This window comes from Haliotis cracherodii, unplaced genomic scaffold (genome assembly GCF_022045235.1).
Source record: "Haliotis cracherodii isolate W230 unplaced genomic scaffold, xgHalCrac1.p SCAF_18, whole genome shotgun sequence".
Lineage (NCBI taxonomy): Eukaryota > Metazoa > Mollusca > Gastropoda > Lepetellida > Haliotidae > Haliotis > Haliotis cracherodii.
In genome coordinates this window covers 15744145-15760874 of record NW_027266273.1, presented here as the reverse complement: position 1 = coordinate 15760874, position 16730 = coordinate 15744145, and the positions used below count along the sequence as shown (strand labels likewise).

Below are 16730 nucleotides of genomic sequence, written 5' to 3'. Positions count from 1 at the left end.
TGCAATCTAGGCTGGGAGGGTCAAGACTGCTCTGTAGGTAGGTAATGCCAGAACACCATCGGCAACTACACATGTTACTGCAATCTAGGCTGGGAGGGTCAAGACTGCTCTGTAGGTAGGTACTGCCAGAATACCATCGGCAACTACACATGTTACTGCAATCCAGGCAGTGAGGGTCAAGACTGCTCTGTAGGTAGGTACTGCCAGAATACCATCGGCAACTACACATGTTACTGCAATCCAGGCAGTGAGGGTCAAGACTGCTCTGTAGGTAGGTACTGCCAGAACACCATCGGCAACTACACATGTTACTGCAATCTAGGCTGGGAGGGTCAAGACTGCTCTGTAGGTAGGTACTGCCAGAACACCATCGGCAACTACACATGTTACTGCAATCTAGGCTGGGAGGGTCAAGACTGCTCTGTAGGTAGGTACTGCCAGAACACCATCGGCCACTACACACGTTAATAAAGGCAGCGAGGGACATGATAACTCTGTCGGCAGGTACTGACATTAAAATCCTGACTATTGTGACATGAGTGCGCTTCCAGATTAAACAGTGTTGTATTTTGTTACCTTGATCATAAAACTATATTCTCTGGACTTCCCCTGGACAGAGCAGCACCTTGAGTTTAAGTCTTTTTAGCTGGTCCCTAGAACGTTTGTTCTTGATTACATCACTGTTACATCAAATCATAAAATAAAATTGCATGTTTTTGGACGTATTATTTTAGAATATTTGCATGGCAAATACTCATACTAGTATATTACTTATTTGAGATGATAAATATTATGCATACTTGAATGCAGTTTGAGATAATATTTATATGGCAAATGCTAATTTAGTAGTTATAAGACCCTTAAATACTGATAGACTTAAATTATTATTATGATTGTGTACTGGAATAACAAGATACATGCCAATTTATCCAGTGGTCGAGATAAGTGAGGGCTGATATTATGATATGTCAGTTTGCGAGGGGTTTAATGAGTCATTGGAATTTGAGTGAGTTGATGATGTCTTTGATTGGATGAGATGGAAATACCTACGGGTGTCCATTCGGTCAAGAAATATACACTGCTGAAGGAGCCAATTAAACTCGGAATGTTTTACAAGTTTACAATGCCATCTGGCATTCTTTATTGTCAACGTTTTCCTATCAGCAGTTTAGTGTCCTTTTGTGCACACTGGCGTTCTTTAGTATATATTGTTCTTTCTTTTCATTTGAAGTCTTTTCGTAACATTTGACTATTATATTGCGTACTTTTGACCTTTATATCAACTTTGTATTTTTTAACCAGCATCTGTTTGTCCTTTATTAGTAACATTTAATACTACATTTGTAACTTTTGACTATTATTGCATAGTTTTGTCCTTTATTTCAAGTTAAAAGAAACGAAAGGCATGTTTTTATGTAAGTCTCTGTGTATCATAAACATATATGTTTTTGATTGTTTTTTGATTGGTATTATTAACAGATGTTCATGAGTCAGGACATATAGTATTATGATTGTTATGGTTGTTATCACTAAATAATTTTTTAATTTGAAGTTTACACGTTATACGGCTTTTCCATTGGACGAGAGGTCAGTCACATGACCGCAACATTGACGTTCATAAGTGTATGAACGACACAATTTGACGTTCATACGTTTTTCACGAGGCCGTGTTCTTTAAATGACGTATACACTGACGGACTACTTCCACATTCCTGGGGAAACCCCTGGGAATTCCCTAGCACGAAAACATACATAAGCGTTCTTTCTGATCATTTAGAACCTTTATTCTTGGTCTCAGCTTTTCAGTATACATTGAGAAATGTCAGAGAGCATGACTGCATGATTGTTCACGAATATCCTCGCTACCGCCCGTCCTAATGAATAAACGAAGAAATGCACATCTAAACTATCGTAGTATCGACTCGATCCGTGCCTAGGCTGACATTGACCGTCTACAGCAATCTATGAATTTACCTTAGTGTCTGTTTGACGCATCTTTATTCACCTTTCAATGATCGGCCAGTTGATCAATGATGACTAACACATGTAGCTGCAAAAGGTTCATTAACAACTTCGGAAATATCTCCCGTCACGTTTATCGTGTCGGCCATTTTGACGTTTTGTACTTGATGTAAGTGTATTACGATGTGCTGTCATTGTGACTGACGTACTGAGGTAGTTCTTTACAGACCTTTCTCATCTAATGAGGATATGATTTGAACCCATGCGCTGCGTAAGATGTTTCTGAAGAGCAAGTTGTGCATCCATACGCTTCATTACACATCTCTTTTTGAGGAACTATTTTACTCCGCGATATAGCTGGTTGTTGTATGGCTGTCAGTGTAAACATGAAGTCACACGTACTAAATAAAATTGTGTTTAGATCTTGACCTACATCCTTTGAGGTAAGAAATTGTGATAAAAAATTATAAGAATTGACTTGGAGTCAATTGGAGTATGAACCTTCATACTCCAATGAACTCACACAAAGTGAAGGTCAATTCTTAAATATGTTCAAGTAAACTTGATATGGTTTCTGTGCCCCACTAACAGACATCAACGAGTGTAACGGGAGTCCATGTAACAACGTCAGTGAGGTGTGCACCAACACCAACGGCTCCCACTCATGTGCCTGCAAACCTGGATACCAGTTGAGAGGAAAGAGCTGTATCGGTAAGACTTGTTGCCTTACTGTGACGATTGTCATGAGATGAATTTGATGTTGAGCACTCTGGTTAAACAATGGAAGAGTTTTAATATTTTAAATAATTATCTCTCATATCAGATTGAAAATATAGTTCTTAGGCATATAGTATCCGATGTACTATGGAGTCACTCAGCCCAAGAGCATATTACCAACATGAGGCTATCGTGGTATCCTTAATGTAATCTTTGATCACTTAACTGAGATTACATAGGCTAAAAAAAATAATACTGTATTCGACGTAAGCGCCCCGCTCTAATAAGTGCCCACGGCGGTTTTTGCTAATATATTGGCTAGTGAACAATCCCAATTAGTACCCCTTATGATTGATCAATGTTCACAAGACTTATTTAATCGCGTATAATACACACTCGTGTATCATATGCACCCTTAATTATGGGCAATTAAATTCTAGAATAATAAATCTGTCATTTCAGGCTGTCAGCATAAACCACGAAATTTATCTTTCAACTCTGTTTTTTTTTCACCAAAATAATATTCAAATACGAGCCCCCTGTTTCTAATTTCGAGGGCACCCTGGGCGCTTATTACGTCGAATACGGTAGTTTTGGTTCTCAAGCACCACCCGCATCATTACAACATCAACCGCACATTTTGTTTTTATTTCCATTTTTAAAAAAAACGAATTGTTAAGTATTCCAGGTCTTGAACACACAACCTCAGCAGTGAAATGCTACAATACTTAAGAACAACAGGATTTCACCAAAATTATTTTCAACAAAATCTGGTTATGTACTAGCTTGAACAACAACAACAAAAAAACACCGCCCATCCGCACTATATTTTCAAAAGCCATTTCCTGAGAATCAATTCTTTTATTTATTTAAGCCTTATACAGCCAGACTCTAATCCTCATTTGAGATGTGTTGTTAGATTCTAAGTTAGATTTTGTATTCAGCAACCCATGTTTGTCTTAAGAGACAACTTAAGGGATCAAGTGGGTAAGCCCGCCGACTTGCAATTGGTAGATGCATGTCATCATATCCCATTTACATAAATCAATGCTTGTGATGTCAAATACTGGATTGTCTGATCCAGACTCGATTATCTACAGTCCTCTGTCATACAGCTGGAATATTGCTTAGTGCAGCGTTAAACAAACAAACAAAGCTTATCTGCATTGTCTTCAGTGACTACCCTCTACTGCCATCCTAAACAATCTTGATGACTAAGTCCTTATGATTTAGGCATGTTTATGATGTTAGACACAAAGAGACAGAGAGGCCATGTCTCACCCTTAGCTTACCTGGGGTTATGCTCAGTGCAGAGGGGCACCACCATTCATGCTGACCTGGCACCATGGTAACCATGACAATTAGATCTTGTTTTTACAAACTGGCCCATCTTCTATTTGTGCAGAAACCCTGTTGTTTGACAGCAGTCAGGCCGTGAGTGGTGACTGAGAAATATACCATAGGATTGTATGGTAACCATGACAATTAGATCTTGTTTTTACAAACTGGCCCATCCTCTATTTGTGCAGAAACCCTGTTGTTTGACAGCAGTCAGGCCGTGAGTGGTGACCGAGAAATATACCATAGAATTGTGTGGTAACAATGACAATTAGATCTTGTTTTACAAACTGCCCCATCTTCTATTTGTGCAGAAACCCTGTTGTTTGAGAGCAGTCAGGCCGTGAGTGGTGACCGAGAGATCTACCATAGGATTGTATGGTAACCATGACAATTAGATCTTGTTTTACAAACTGCCCCATCTTCTATTTGTGCAGAAACCCTGTTGTTTGAGAGCAGTCAGGCCGTGAGTGGTGACCGAGAGATCTACGGACCCTTCTTTGCGCCTGGAGGGCTGCAATACTTCGGGAAGAGATATGTTGCACTCTATGTAAGACACAGTTTTAAGATTATGCATGTTTCTTCTAAATATTGAGTGGGGATCAGATATTTCAAATAATAATTTGAGGTTTTGTAAAAGTTGGATCTTTACTTTCACGAACATGTACGATAGTAGATTTTGAAGTTGCTGTAAAATTTTACTAATTTTAATGAACAGGATGATGAACATTTTTATATATTTTGAATCCTTCATCTTACATCCTTGGCAACTGTTGATGGAGATAGTCTGTTGTCCCATGAGTAAGTTTGATATTTATGTGTAGATGAAAATAGTAAAACTATATGGGAATAGAGACAAGTGAAAATACATCGGTAGCTCAAGGTAAAGCAGATCACCGATAAATAGAGGATATTATATTCAGGATCATGTCATACTATGTTAACGACATAAGTGTCTAAATTACAGTATTTCCCAATTGAGAGCGAGGGAAATCCTTGAATATAGGCACGAGTGTTGTAAACTTAGTATACATGAACACAAATATGATGTTCTATTTATTACCGAAGATGATGTCTACATACAGAGACCAATTTTAGTGGTTACCTGTTAGGACAGCAAGTCGCAACAGCAACGGAACCACAATTTGTCAAATGACATCAACAATCTTTAGCTATGACGTTGTTTCTAGTGGGATGTCTTTCCGACCTCACGTCACAATAAGATTTGAATGACATCAATAATGCCATCCGGATGACGGAAACAATACACTGTTGTCTCGTGATGGGATATGACCCTAGGGCACATATGTTTTTTATGAACCCCATTATGTTTGCCCTCGTAGGTAATAATAGGCCATACTACTGATAGCGATTCTTAAACAATATTTGAATTAACATGTTTAGAGTTATTGAGGATTTACTGTATTCACTGTATTTCAGTGATTTCATCATTTCGAACTCTTTGAGGAGTATCGTCAATCCGTATCGTGATGATGTCACAATGGTCTGCAAAGCATTGTGATGCAGTAAAATTGCAGTGATATCTCGAAGGAGATCACCGATATGAGGAGATATCGCTTCATCTCAACCTAGTAATGGCTCCTGTGGAAGCCAGATTTGGATGACAAATTGTCTTACTGTTTAACATGTTATAAACACACATTCAGATTTGTTCTTTTGCCAGAAGTGTTGGCAGAACATGGCAACAAATCATTCGTGACCAACTCGTGTTATTCCAGGACAAGCCGAATAGCTACTCGTGCCCCTCTCATGGCCATTTTTGCAACCTGGTTCCGTCTTAGTGCAAACGGGCACACCTAAAACAATTGTCAACTCGTTGCGTAATGGTTCACATATATTTCCCCATATATTATATATATTTCAGATGCAATTTAAATCACACCGGGGAGTGCGAAATTATACAGTATGATTGAACACATTTAACTGTGTCTTGGGTATATATTTAGATGCGAGACATATGTAAAATCAAAACTTATTTGTGAGGGATTCTTTGACGAAGTACTTGAAATCATACGTGCATTCGGATTGGTTTGTCGTATTTTGGCACATAACATTCATCGATAGGGGGACGAGTCTTCTTGCAGGTTACAGAAAGGGGCGAGAAGTGACGAATGGGCAACCAATCTCCCTGAAGATTATATATGACTAATGTGGTACATTCTATAGCTCATATGCTTTGTTTCAGGTCAGTCGGGACGGCTACATCCTCCTTGACCAATACAGAAGTTTAAAAAACCCAGCACTTAATGCCAGCGACTGGCCAACAGATGTCACTGTGGTGGCTCCCTATTGGTCACACTGGGATGTCCCAGCGGAAGGTGCTGCCCTCTATGTCAGTCAATACATGCAGTATCAATCAAACTCGACCAAAACATTAGGTGCAATACAGGATGTGATATTTAACAAATTATCTGAGAACATTGCAATAGAATATGCCCTAGTGGTGACCTGGGCTGATGTCATTCCCTACCCAGCCGATCAGTACAAGGGATTCCAGGTGAGGCCTCAACAATGACATTATTACACTTTCATTCAAATTTATTTCAAATAGGGGAATGGGGTTATTATTTCCTGGGGCGGTGGGGGATGAAATGGTCTCAAGACTGTATCATATCTCCCCCCGCCTCATTTTATGTTACATTTTTTCATGGCCCCAAAAATACATGTAATTAATTATCATTTAAGCAATCTGGTAAGAGAGGGTGAGTTTGGTTTAACATGACTTTGAACAGTATTTTTGTTATATCATGACGTAGATAACTTTTTGAGCAAGTGAATTTTTACTCTAGGGTTTCTATTTTAATTGGGTTATTACATTTTTCATTGGGTAACCAATATTTTTTTAACTCATCTATTCATCAATCTGTTGTTTTTTCCCAAAGAGAGTGTACATTTTAAGATTTAAAAAAAAATGAAATGTTTTAGATGTATATAACTGTTCTAAATATATAGGCTTGACTCGGAAAGTAAACTATCTCGTTATTGTGTTTTGGAGATTAGCTCACGGAAATTAGCCCCAAAAGATTCATTGGGTATTTACGCGTGCTATTTTTATACATTTGAGTTTTTCATTTAATGCATGCAATTCAATACGCAAGTTAATTGAAACCAGTTGGGTTTTGAATATTTTGACGAGGGTATTTTACGCAAATATGCTGCCTATCTGGAGCTTTACATGACGTGTCAGCATAATGTGGAAGGAAAACCCGAAGTGATGCAGGTCTAAGACGTTTACCACTTTGTTGGACCCACAATCTGGTCAGAAGTAATTCTGAAGTATGTTGCATTATAAGCAAGCATACATCTTACCACCATTGTTTTAGTTTCCATGTGAAACAGTCATGACAGAGCTTTATTTCAGAATGTGACTTTCCAAGGAGTGTTGGCTACCAATGGGCAGAAGACCTACGCCTTGTTTGCGTATGATGGACTCAATCTGGCCAATGACTCCACCGTGGTGATATCCCGAGGTTACAGCACACAGGCAGCGCCATCTCTCCTTACTCCTGTTGCCACAGGTAAATATTTCAACCGCTTCATTGTGAGGAAAAGGGATTTAGTGGTATGTAGATCAATACTATGTCAGTGGGAGAGATATCAAGTTACAGTGTTTGAGTGTGTTTATAGGTGAGTGAGTGAGTGAGTAATAGCGGTTGTGTGTGAGTGATTCATGCATGGTTGCTGTGTGTGCTTCATGCATAGTTGCTGTGTGGTTCATACATAGTTGCTGTGTGGTTGTGCATAGTTGCTGTGTGGTTCATACATAGTTGCTGTATGGTTCATGCATAGTTGCTGTGTGGTTCATGCACAGTTGCTGTGTGGTTCATACATAGTTGCTGTGTGGTTCATGCATAGTTGCTGTGTGGTTCATACATAGTTGCTGTGTGGTTCATGCATAGTTGCTGTGTGGTTCATGCACAGTTGCTGTATGGTTCATGCATAGTTCCTGTGTGAGTGATTCATGCACAGTTGCTGGGTGATTCATGCACAGTTGCTGTGTGGTTCATGCATAGTTGCTGTGTGATTCATGCACAGTTGCTGTGGTTCATGCATAGTTGCTGTGTGGTTAATGCACAGTTGCTGTGTGATTCATGCACAGTTGTGTGATTCATGCATAGTTGCTGTGTGATTCATGCATAGTTCCTGTGTGAGTGATTCATGCACAGTTGCTCTGTGATTCATGCATAGTTCCTGTGTAAGTGATTCATGCACAGTTGCTTTGTGATTCATGCAAAGTTGCTGTGTGATTCATGCATAGTTGCTGTGTGATTCATGCACAGTTGCTGTGTGGTTCATGTATAGTTGCTGTGTGATTCATGCAAAGTTGCTGTGTGATTCATGCACAGTTGCTGTGTGATTCATGCATAGTTGCTGTGTGGTTCATGTATAGTTGCTGTGTGATTCATGCACAGTTGCTGTGTGATTCATGCACAGTTGCTGTGTGGTTCATGCATAGTTGCTGTGTGATTCATGCAAAGTTGCTGTGTGATTCATGTGCACAGTTGCTGTGTGGTTCATGCATAGTTGCTGTGTGAGTGATTCATGCACAGTTGCTGTGAGTGATTCATGCATAGTTGCTGTGTGATTCATGCAAAGTTGCTGTGTGATTCATGCACAGTTGCTGTGTGATTCATGCATAGTTGCTGTGTGAGTGATTCATGCATAGTTGCTGTGTTGTTCATGCATAGTTCCTGTGTGGTTCATGCATAGTTGCTGTGTGATTCATGCACAGTTGCTGTGTGATTCATGTGCACAGTTGCTGTGTGGTTCATGCATAGTTGCTGTGTGATTCAGGCATAGTTTCCGTGTGATTCAGGCATAGTTGCTGTGTGAGTGATTCATGCATAGTTGCTGTGTGGTTCATGCATAGTTGCTGTGTGATTCATGCACAGTTGCTGTGTGGTTCATGCACAGTTGCTGTGTGATTCATGCACAATCATTTAATGGGCTTAGAAAGTATAAGTTTCACACAATGTACTTTATTTGTATTGCAGGAAGCCGTAGTCGCGAAGTCTACAGGATGTTCAATGTTACCGGTACTCTACCAACTAATATGAACTACAAATGTCTGGACCAGCTAGAAGAAATACCTGCACCAAATTCTGATAACGCGTATTTCAGAAACAAGTGTCCTTGTACAAGAAAGCAGGCTCTGCTTGACAAACGGTTCATCTATAACGACACTGATAACTGTGCCATTCTTAGGTTTGACCCTGCGAGAGGAACATGTTGTTATGACCAGTAAGTAATTATGCATTATTACAAGAAAAGAACTGTACACATCTTCCATTATAATGAACACTCATTGTATATTATTGTGTGTTGTCATGCTGTTAGGGAGTGGTGATTTATTATCGCAATATTTCAGTTAAACTGATCATGTCAACTTAATGAGCAAGGAAATGATGCAGGTTGTAGATGGGTACTGTTTTGGTAAAATATAAATTTGGAATTAAAACCCATGACCAGCAGATCCGGAAAGATCAAAGGGAAATAATTGTGCACAACATTTTACCCGTGAAGATCCGTGTTAGAATAGGTCTTCAGCAATTTCTGAAGGTCTGTGGTTTAAATCCCATCACGGGAAATTTTAGGGCCGCTATATTGGCACCCAATGTTGGGCTGAGCATGTTCATATTAAATTTCACTAAAATAAGTCTCAGTACCCTACTATGAGGTGCCTTCTGTTGACGGAAAAGTATGTAGCAGGGCGTGGAGTCATTCCGCCGATGACATCCTTGCCTTGTCAGCTTGCTGACGGTGTTAACGTCTTTTGTCATTTGGACAAGGTGTCCAACCTCGGGTCAGAAGGTCCGTGGTTTGAATCCCATCATGGGACTCGAAATTTTTATGACGGCTCATATGCTTTCCCTCATAAGCAAATGTGCTTGTCCTGACAAGGTAGACACAATTTTATGGATAACAACTTCTTTAATACTGTAAAAAGCAACGTTTTAGTATACATCCTTATACTATTGTCAAGCAAGACTGAATGAGGGACATTGTACAGAATATATATAGTAGGTGGAGGATTAATAGTAGAGGATTAACAGTTACAACAATGCATATGTAGCGGCCGTAAAATTTCCGAGTCCCGTGAAGGGATTCGAACCACAGACCTTCTGATCAGAGGTCGGACGCCTTGTCCATATGACCAAAGAGGTTAACCCCGTCAGCAAGCTGACAAGGTAAGGATGTCATCTGTGGGATGACTCCATGCCCTGCTACATACTCCCCCGTCAACAGAAGGCACGTCCCGGATCGCCTAGTAGGGTACTGTGGCTTATTTTGCTCAAATTTGATATGAACGTGCTCAGCCCCACGTTGGGCACCAATGTAGCGGCCATAAAATTTCCGAGTCCCGTGAAGGGATTCGAACCACAGACCTTCTGATCAGAGGTCGGACGCCTTGTCCACATGACCAAAGAGGTTAAGCTCGTCAGCAAGCTGACAAGGTAAGGATGTCATCTGTGGGATGACTCCACGCCCTGCTACACATACATGAGTGGGATAACATGAGTGAGTAATGACAACAGAAGGTGATACTGTCACCACACAATGGACAGAGTACACATAGGTGGAAGCCAATAAGGACATGAGGCCAATTTAACAGGATAAGTGATTATTGCCTAATGAGTTCATAGTAGGCTGACAGGATAAAATAGCCTTGATCTCTGTTGATTGATGGCTTGTGGCGGCAAATGTTGACTCCCTGACCTAAGAATCAAGTAACAGGATCAAGTGGTCAGGCTCACTGACTTGGTTGATGCATGTCATTGTATCCCAAGTTTGTAGATTAATGATTATGATGTAAATCTGTCCGAGATTCGATTATTTACAGACTGTCGTCATATAGATGGAATATTGCTGAGTGCAGCATTAAACAAAAAAACAAACATACACGACTGATGCGTTGCTGATAATGCTGCCAAACATAGGACTGTCTGGCCCTGACTTCATTATTTAAAGTCTGCCCAGACCTACCTGGAAACTACTGCAGACTGTAGCATGAAGCAAGATTCACCTGCTCATTCACTGACTTCATCACACTCTTTTCAGAGTCTACGGAACTCTTCTGTCCAATGAGAGAGGAGCAGGCTACCCAAGGAGCAGCAATACCACAGTAGCAGGCAACATTGACATGGTCAACAGCATCTGCTGTGGCCCCAGCAGCCATGTGTGTAAAGTGTTTTATGCCAAGTACCCATCTGACACCTGTGCCAACTACATTGATGTGACTACAGGTGAGTGTCCTTCACACAAACCCTTGGTCATGTACTACTGGTGATGCTCTGCTGTGTACAATGTGACACTACTCACCAACCATGATTTGTTATACCCCCGACAAAATGTTGGGGTTATATTGTTATACCAAGGTTCCGTCCATCCGTCCGTCCGCTCGAAAACTTTGTCCGCGCGATTTCTCTTAAACTATTCAGTGGATTCATCTCAAACTTTGTACATATAATCAGTGTCATATGGAGTGGTGCAGACAAAAGAAAAAAATTGTTTTTATTAATTTTCCATTTTTTTATGATTTTTTCAAACCCTAACCCTATCCTAGCTATTTAATTTGTAACTACTGACACACTAGGCCGGTCTGGGGTATTAGTGAGCCACGCTGACTTTTGCACTTGTTATTCTGGAAATGTGATACTGTAAATCTTGAAATTAATTGAAAGTGTGAATTAAATGCGAAAAATACGAGTGGTCTTTGTTCGCATCAACGAAACTTCACATTTATGTCTCCAAAATGACTATGAACAATAAGACAGCCTCACTGCACACTTTGGATAGCGGAAATACCAACGTGAATCTATACACAAACATGGTTTATAGACGGGTGTTGTAACAAGTACAGAACAATGTCATTTAAAGAATAGGAATTACACTATAGGCATCCGGTGAGTTGCCACTACTGGGGTCAAGAGTTCTACCAACTCATGTCAAACTAGGCATCATTGACCACTCCAATCAGTGAACAGTTGTTGGTTCAATTATTTTATCGTCTTTGAACTTCCTAAATGCCAGTCAACAAAATAAACATATAAACTGTGTGTTGCTTTTAGGAAAATACTGTTTATTGTTATAATGGAAGTGCTTTACTAAGTTATAATAAGCGGTGCTATTTGTGTTTGATTGGATTAAGGTAAGGATATGTATCATTCCACTGGGGATGGGATGGGGGGAGTCACATAGACTTTGAGTCACGTTTTTGGCAAGGGGTCAGCAGTCGTATTAATTTGGAGACTCATTAATTTCAAGATTTACAGTAATCCTGGCAATTTCAGATTTCCAGGGTTTCACTGTTCTACATTTCCTTGTGTCTGAAATGCACTCAATGTGAACGCCTATTCTTGGGTACAAGTTTTGAGGAAAATTGCTATGCCCTATACTGTGCACAGTCAGGAACTACATCGTACCGCTTCAGAATGAACAGGACATAAAAAAGTGAAAATGAAAATGTGAAATTTGTGATAAAACACCACTAGACAAAATGACATGTCTAGATATACAAGGAATACATTTAATTGAAAGATAAGGTGATAACAGGACAAACTTGCGTACATCAGTACAGATTGATTGACAGGCAATTTCCAATGTTATGAGATCCAGTGATCTCATTGCTTCAGGAAAATATCAAAACTTACTGGATGAGCACAGACCCTTGAAACAGCTGGCTTTCTTTAGTGTGCACTTTGCAAGAAGAATACAGCAGAACTAGACATCTCTGTGATCTGTTGTCTTCTTCGTCTTTAGGCTACTATGGGGGAGGTCTCATGTCAAAGCTGCAGACAGCTGGATCACCCTACATCTTTAATGGCATTGGGGAGTATGTCCTGTTCGGGAACAGCAGCAAGTAAGTCAATGAAGCATATACAGAAAACTACGTTCATAACGAACACGCTAAAAACAAACTGACGGATATAACAAACTATTCTTTTGGTCACAGTCATTTGCCATATATTTTACCATATAAAGTTGATGGATATAACAAACACGCTCATAGCAAAATTTACGGTTATAGCGAACTCACCCTGTTCCGTTTGTACTCTGTCAACGATAATGTTTACATGGAAAGCAAAATGTTAATTCATGAGCTGAGCACCTCACATGTCACCAAAAAACGTCCGTGGCCAAGAGCTGCTGTTCAAAGCGGCAATAAACAATTGAAGGCAAGTACTGACACCTTGTTCTCAAATTACACCCTCAATTAACAATATTAACAGTGATTGAAGTGGATATATTATGTGCATGTACAGTGACCTTTCCCATTTGGCCTACCACAACAACCTACACCCCTATTGACAAAAATGGTTTGGTTTGAGCTTAATTAGCTCTTGTTATGAATGTCAGAATATGAGAAGAGAAAATATGTGTACCTCAATGGTCAGCTGTCCAGACTCCGAGACAGACACCAGCAAGGAGAAATATCATCCTTGGCATCAGCAGATGCAGTAGGAATCCTTATTAAATTACATTAAAAAGATTCTGTTAGATTGTATTTCTCTGTTGTTGGACTGGTTCATTTTCATCACTCTGGGGGCGACGGGTAATTAGTGAGTGATCAACCAACCGATTACTTACCATAATTAAATCATCTAAAAGCGTAGGCCAAATGGGAAGTAGGCCAATGGGGAGGATACCGTACCAGTGCACACCTTCGTTATTTATCAAGTAAAATGATGTCACATGATGTAATGTAATTAACAAAATATACCTAATTAAAAAAAGGTTATTTCACACAGATGTTTTGCAGGGAAATCTTCATTTTAAATTGTATTCAATGGACTACAACATACAACTTCAATGTTATCTTTTATGTATAAACAATAGTTAAAGTTTATATACCTTTACTGATGTAGAAACCATTCAGGTATGATGACTGCTATATGACATAGCATGAAGAACACAACATGGTTCTGATCAGCAGAGACTAACACATAGCACAATGAATACCAGTACATTGATGTAATGGTCATGGTTCTAGAGCAGCAGGGACTAACACATAGCACAATGAATACCAGTACATTGATGTAATGGTCATGGTTCTGATCAGCAGAGCCTAACACATAGAACAATGAATACCAGTACATTGATGTAATGGTCATGGTTCTAGAGCAGCAGGGAGTAACACATAGCACAATGAATACCAATACATTGATGTAATGGCCATGGTTCTAGAGCAGCAGAGACTAACACATAGCACAATGAATACCAGTACATTGATGTAATGGTCATGGTTCTAGAGCAGCAGTGACTAACACATAGCACAATGAATACCAGTACATTGATGTAAATGTCATGGTTCTGATCAGCAGGGACTAACACATAGCACAATGAATACCGGTACATTGATGTAATTGCCATGGTTCTAGAGCAGCAGGGACTAACACATAGCACAATGAATACTAGTACATTGATGTAATTGTCATGGTTCTAGAGCAGCAGGGAGTAACACATAGCACAATGAATACCGGTACATTGATGTAATTGTCATGGTTCTAGAGCAGCAGGGAGTAACACATAGCACAATGAATACCAATACATTGATGTAATGGTCATGGTTCTAGAGCAGCAGTGACTAACACATAGCACAATGAATACCAGTACATTGATGTAAATGTCATGGTTCTGATCAGCAGGGACTAACACATAGCACAATGAATACCAGTACATTGATGTAATGGTCATGGTTCTAGAGCAGCAGGGACTGACACATAGAACAATGAATACCGGTACATTGATGTAATGGTCATGGTTCTAGAGCAGCAGGGACTAACACATGGCACAATGAATACCGGTACATTGATGTAATGGTCATGGTTCTAGAGCAGCAGGGACTGACACATAGCACAATGAATACCAGTACATTGATGTAATGGTCATGGTTCTAGAGCAGCAGGGACTGACACATAGAACAATGAATACCGGTACATTGATGTAATGGTCATGGTTCTAGAGCAGCAGTGACTAACACATGGCACAATGAATACCAGTACATTGATGTAATGGTCATGGTTCTAGAGCAGCAGGGACTGACACATAGCACAATGAATACCAGTACATTGATGTAATGGTCATGGTTCTAGAGCAGCAGGGACTGACACATAGCACAATGAATACCAGTACATTGATGTAATTGTCATGGTTCTAGAGCAGCAGGGACTGACACATAGCACAATGAATACCAGTACATTGATGTAATGGTCATGGTTCTAGAGCAGCAGGGACTAACACATAGAACAATGAATACCAGTACATTGATGTAATGGTCATGGTTCTAGAGCAGCAGGGACTGACACATAGCACAATGAATACCAGTACATTTGATGTAATGGTCATGGTTCTAGAGCAGCAGGGACTGACACATAGCACAATGAATACCAGTACATTGATGTAATGGTCATGGTTGCAGTGGAGCATCGATACAGGGAAGGATGGAAAGAGTAGCTGACAACATCAACATCACAGCCCTCACTGCCGTTGCTATTCAGGTAATACATGGAAATTTGTTTTTTCTTTGTGATTATTAAAAGGAACGACTGAGTCCCTCTAAATAGTGTTTCACTTACATCATAGTGCATCAGCTTTATATGGGAGGAAAGCCCGAAGTGATGCAGGTGTTTTATGTGTACAACTTTTGTGAAACCCATCTCACTCACTATAAACTGACATAACTGAAATACTGTTCAACGTGGCCTTAAGCCTTCACAAACCCACAGTAAAATAACCTGATTTATTACCTAAGAGGTCAATCATATCAGGGTCCATAAACTCATATGTGCCCTAGGGTCATATCATTGTTTCCGTCATGCCAACGACATTCTGAATCTGATGTGAGGTCGGAATGACACTAGCAACAAAGTCATAGCTGAAGATTGTTGACGGCATTCGACAAATTGTGGTTCCGCTGCTGTTGCGACTTGTTGTCCTTATAGGTATACATTAATTTTCGTCTCTGTATGTGGACACTTTCTTTGGTAATAAATGGAACATTATATTCGTGTTCATGTCATACTATGTTTACGACACTCGTTCTCGGGAAATATGGGAGGCACTCATATAACATCATCTATATTAACTGTACGACCTCATCTTCAATTCATGAAAGTGCACAGCAATGAGGTCACGTTGCTCAGGGACATTTTTCACAAACAATCAAACAGCTGGACAAACCAGATAGCAAATTTATCTTCCAGTAAGACACTACCATAAATACAGTCCCCTAATGCCTTTCTGCAAGGGCAACATATTGCTTGATTTTATTTATCAATTTGAAGACTTACCATGAATACTTTCTGCTAATGCATTGCTGCAAGGGCAACATATTGCTTGACGTTATTTATCATTCTGAAGACTTACCATAAATACTGTCCCCTAATGCCTTGCTGCAAGGGCAACAAATTGCTTGACGTTATTTATCAATCTGAAGACTTACCATGAATACTTTCTGCTAATGCATTGCTGCAAGGGCAACATATTACTTGACGTTATTTATCAATCTGAAGACTTACCATGAATACTTTCTGCTAATGCCTTGCTGCAAGGGCAACAAATTGCTTGACGTTATTTATCACTCTGAAGACTTACCATGAAAACTTTCTGCTAATGCCTTTTTGCAAGGGCAACATATTGCTTGACGTTATTTATCAATCTGAAGACTTACCATGAATACTTTCTGCTAATGC

At 39.8% G+C, this 16730-nt stretch overlaps 1 protein-coding gene across 1 annotated transcript in view; it reads left to right on the top strand.

Annotated features, from left to right (window-relative positions):
- Positions 1-16730, top strand: part of LOC139465815 (protein crumbs-like) — a 99103-nt gene that overhangs the window by 52009 nt on the left and 30364 nt on the right. The window contains exons 12-19 of the mRNA XM_071247749.1: positions 2554-2673; positions 4455-4567; positions 6224-6535; positions 7400-7556; positions 9033-9279; positions 11098-11282; positions 12799-12898; positions 15458-15536. Of these exons, the coding sequence (XP_071103850.1) occupies positions 2554-2673; positions 4455-4567; positions 6224-6535; positions 7400-7556; positions 9033-9279; positions 11098-11282; positions 12799-12898; positions 15458-15536 (1313 nt within the window). The remainder of the gene's footprint in view (positions 1-2553; positions 2674-4454; positions 4568-6223; positions 6536-7399; positions 7557-9032; positions 9280-11097; positions 11283-12798; positions 12899-15457; positions 15537-16730) is intronic.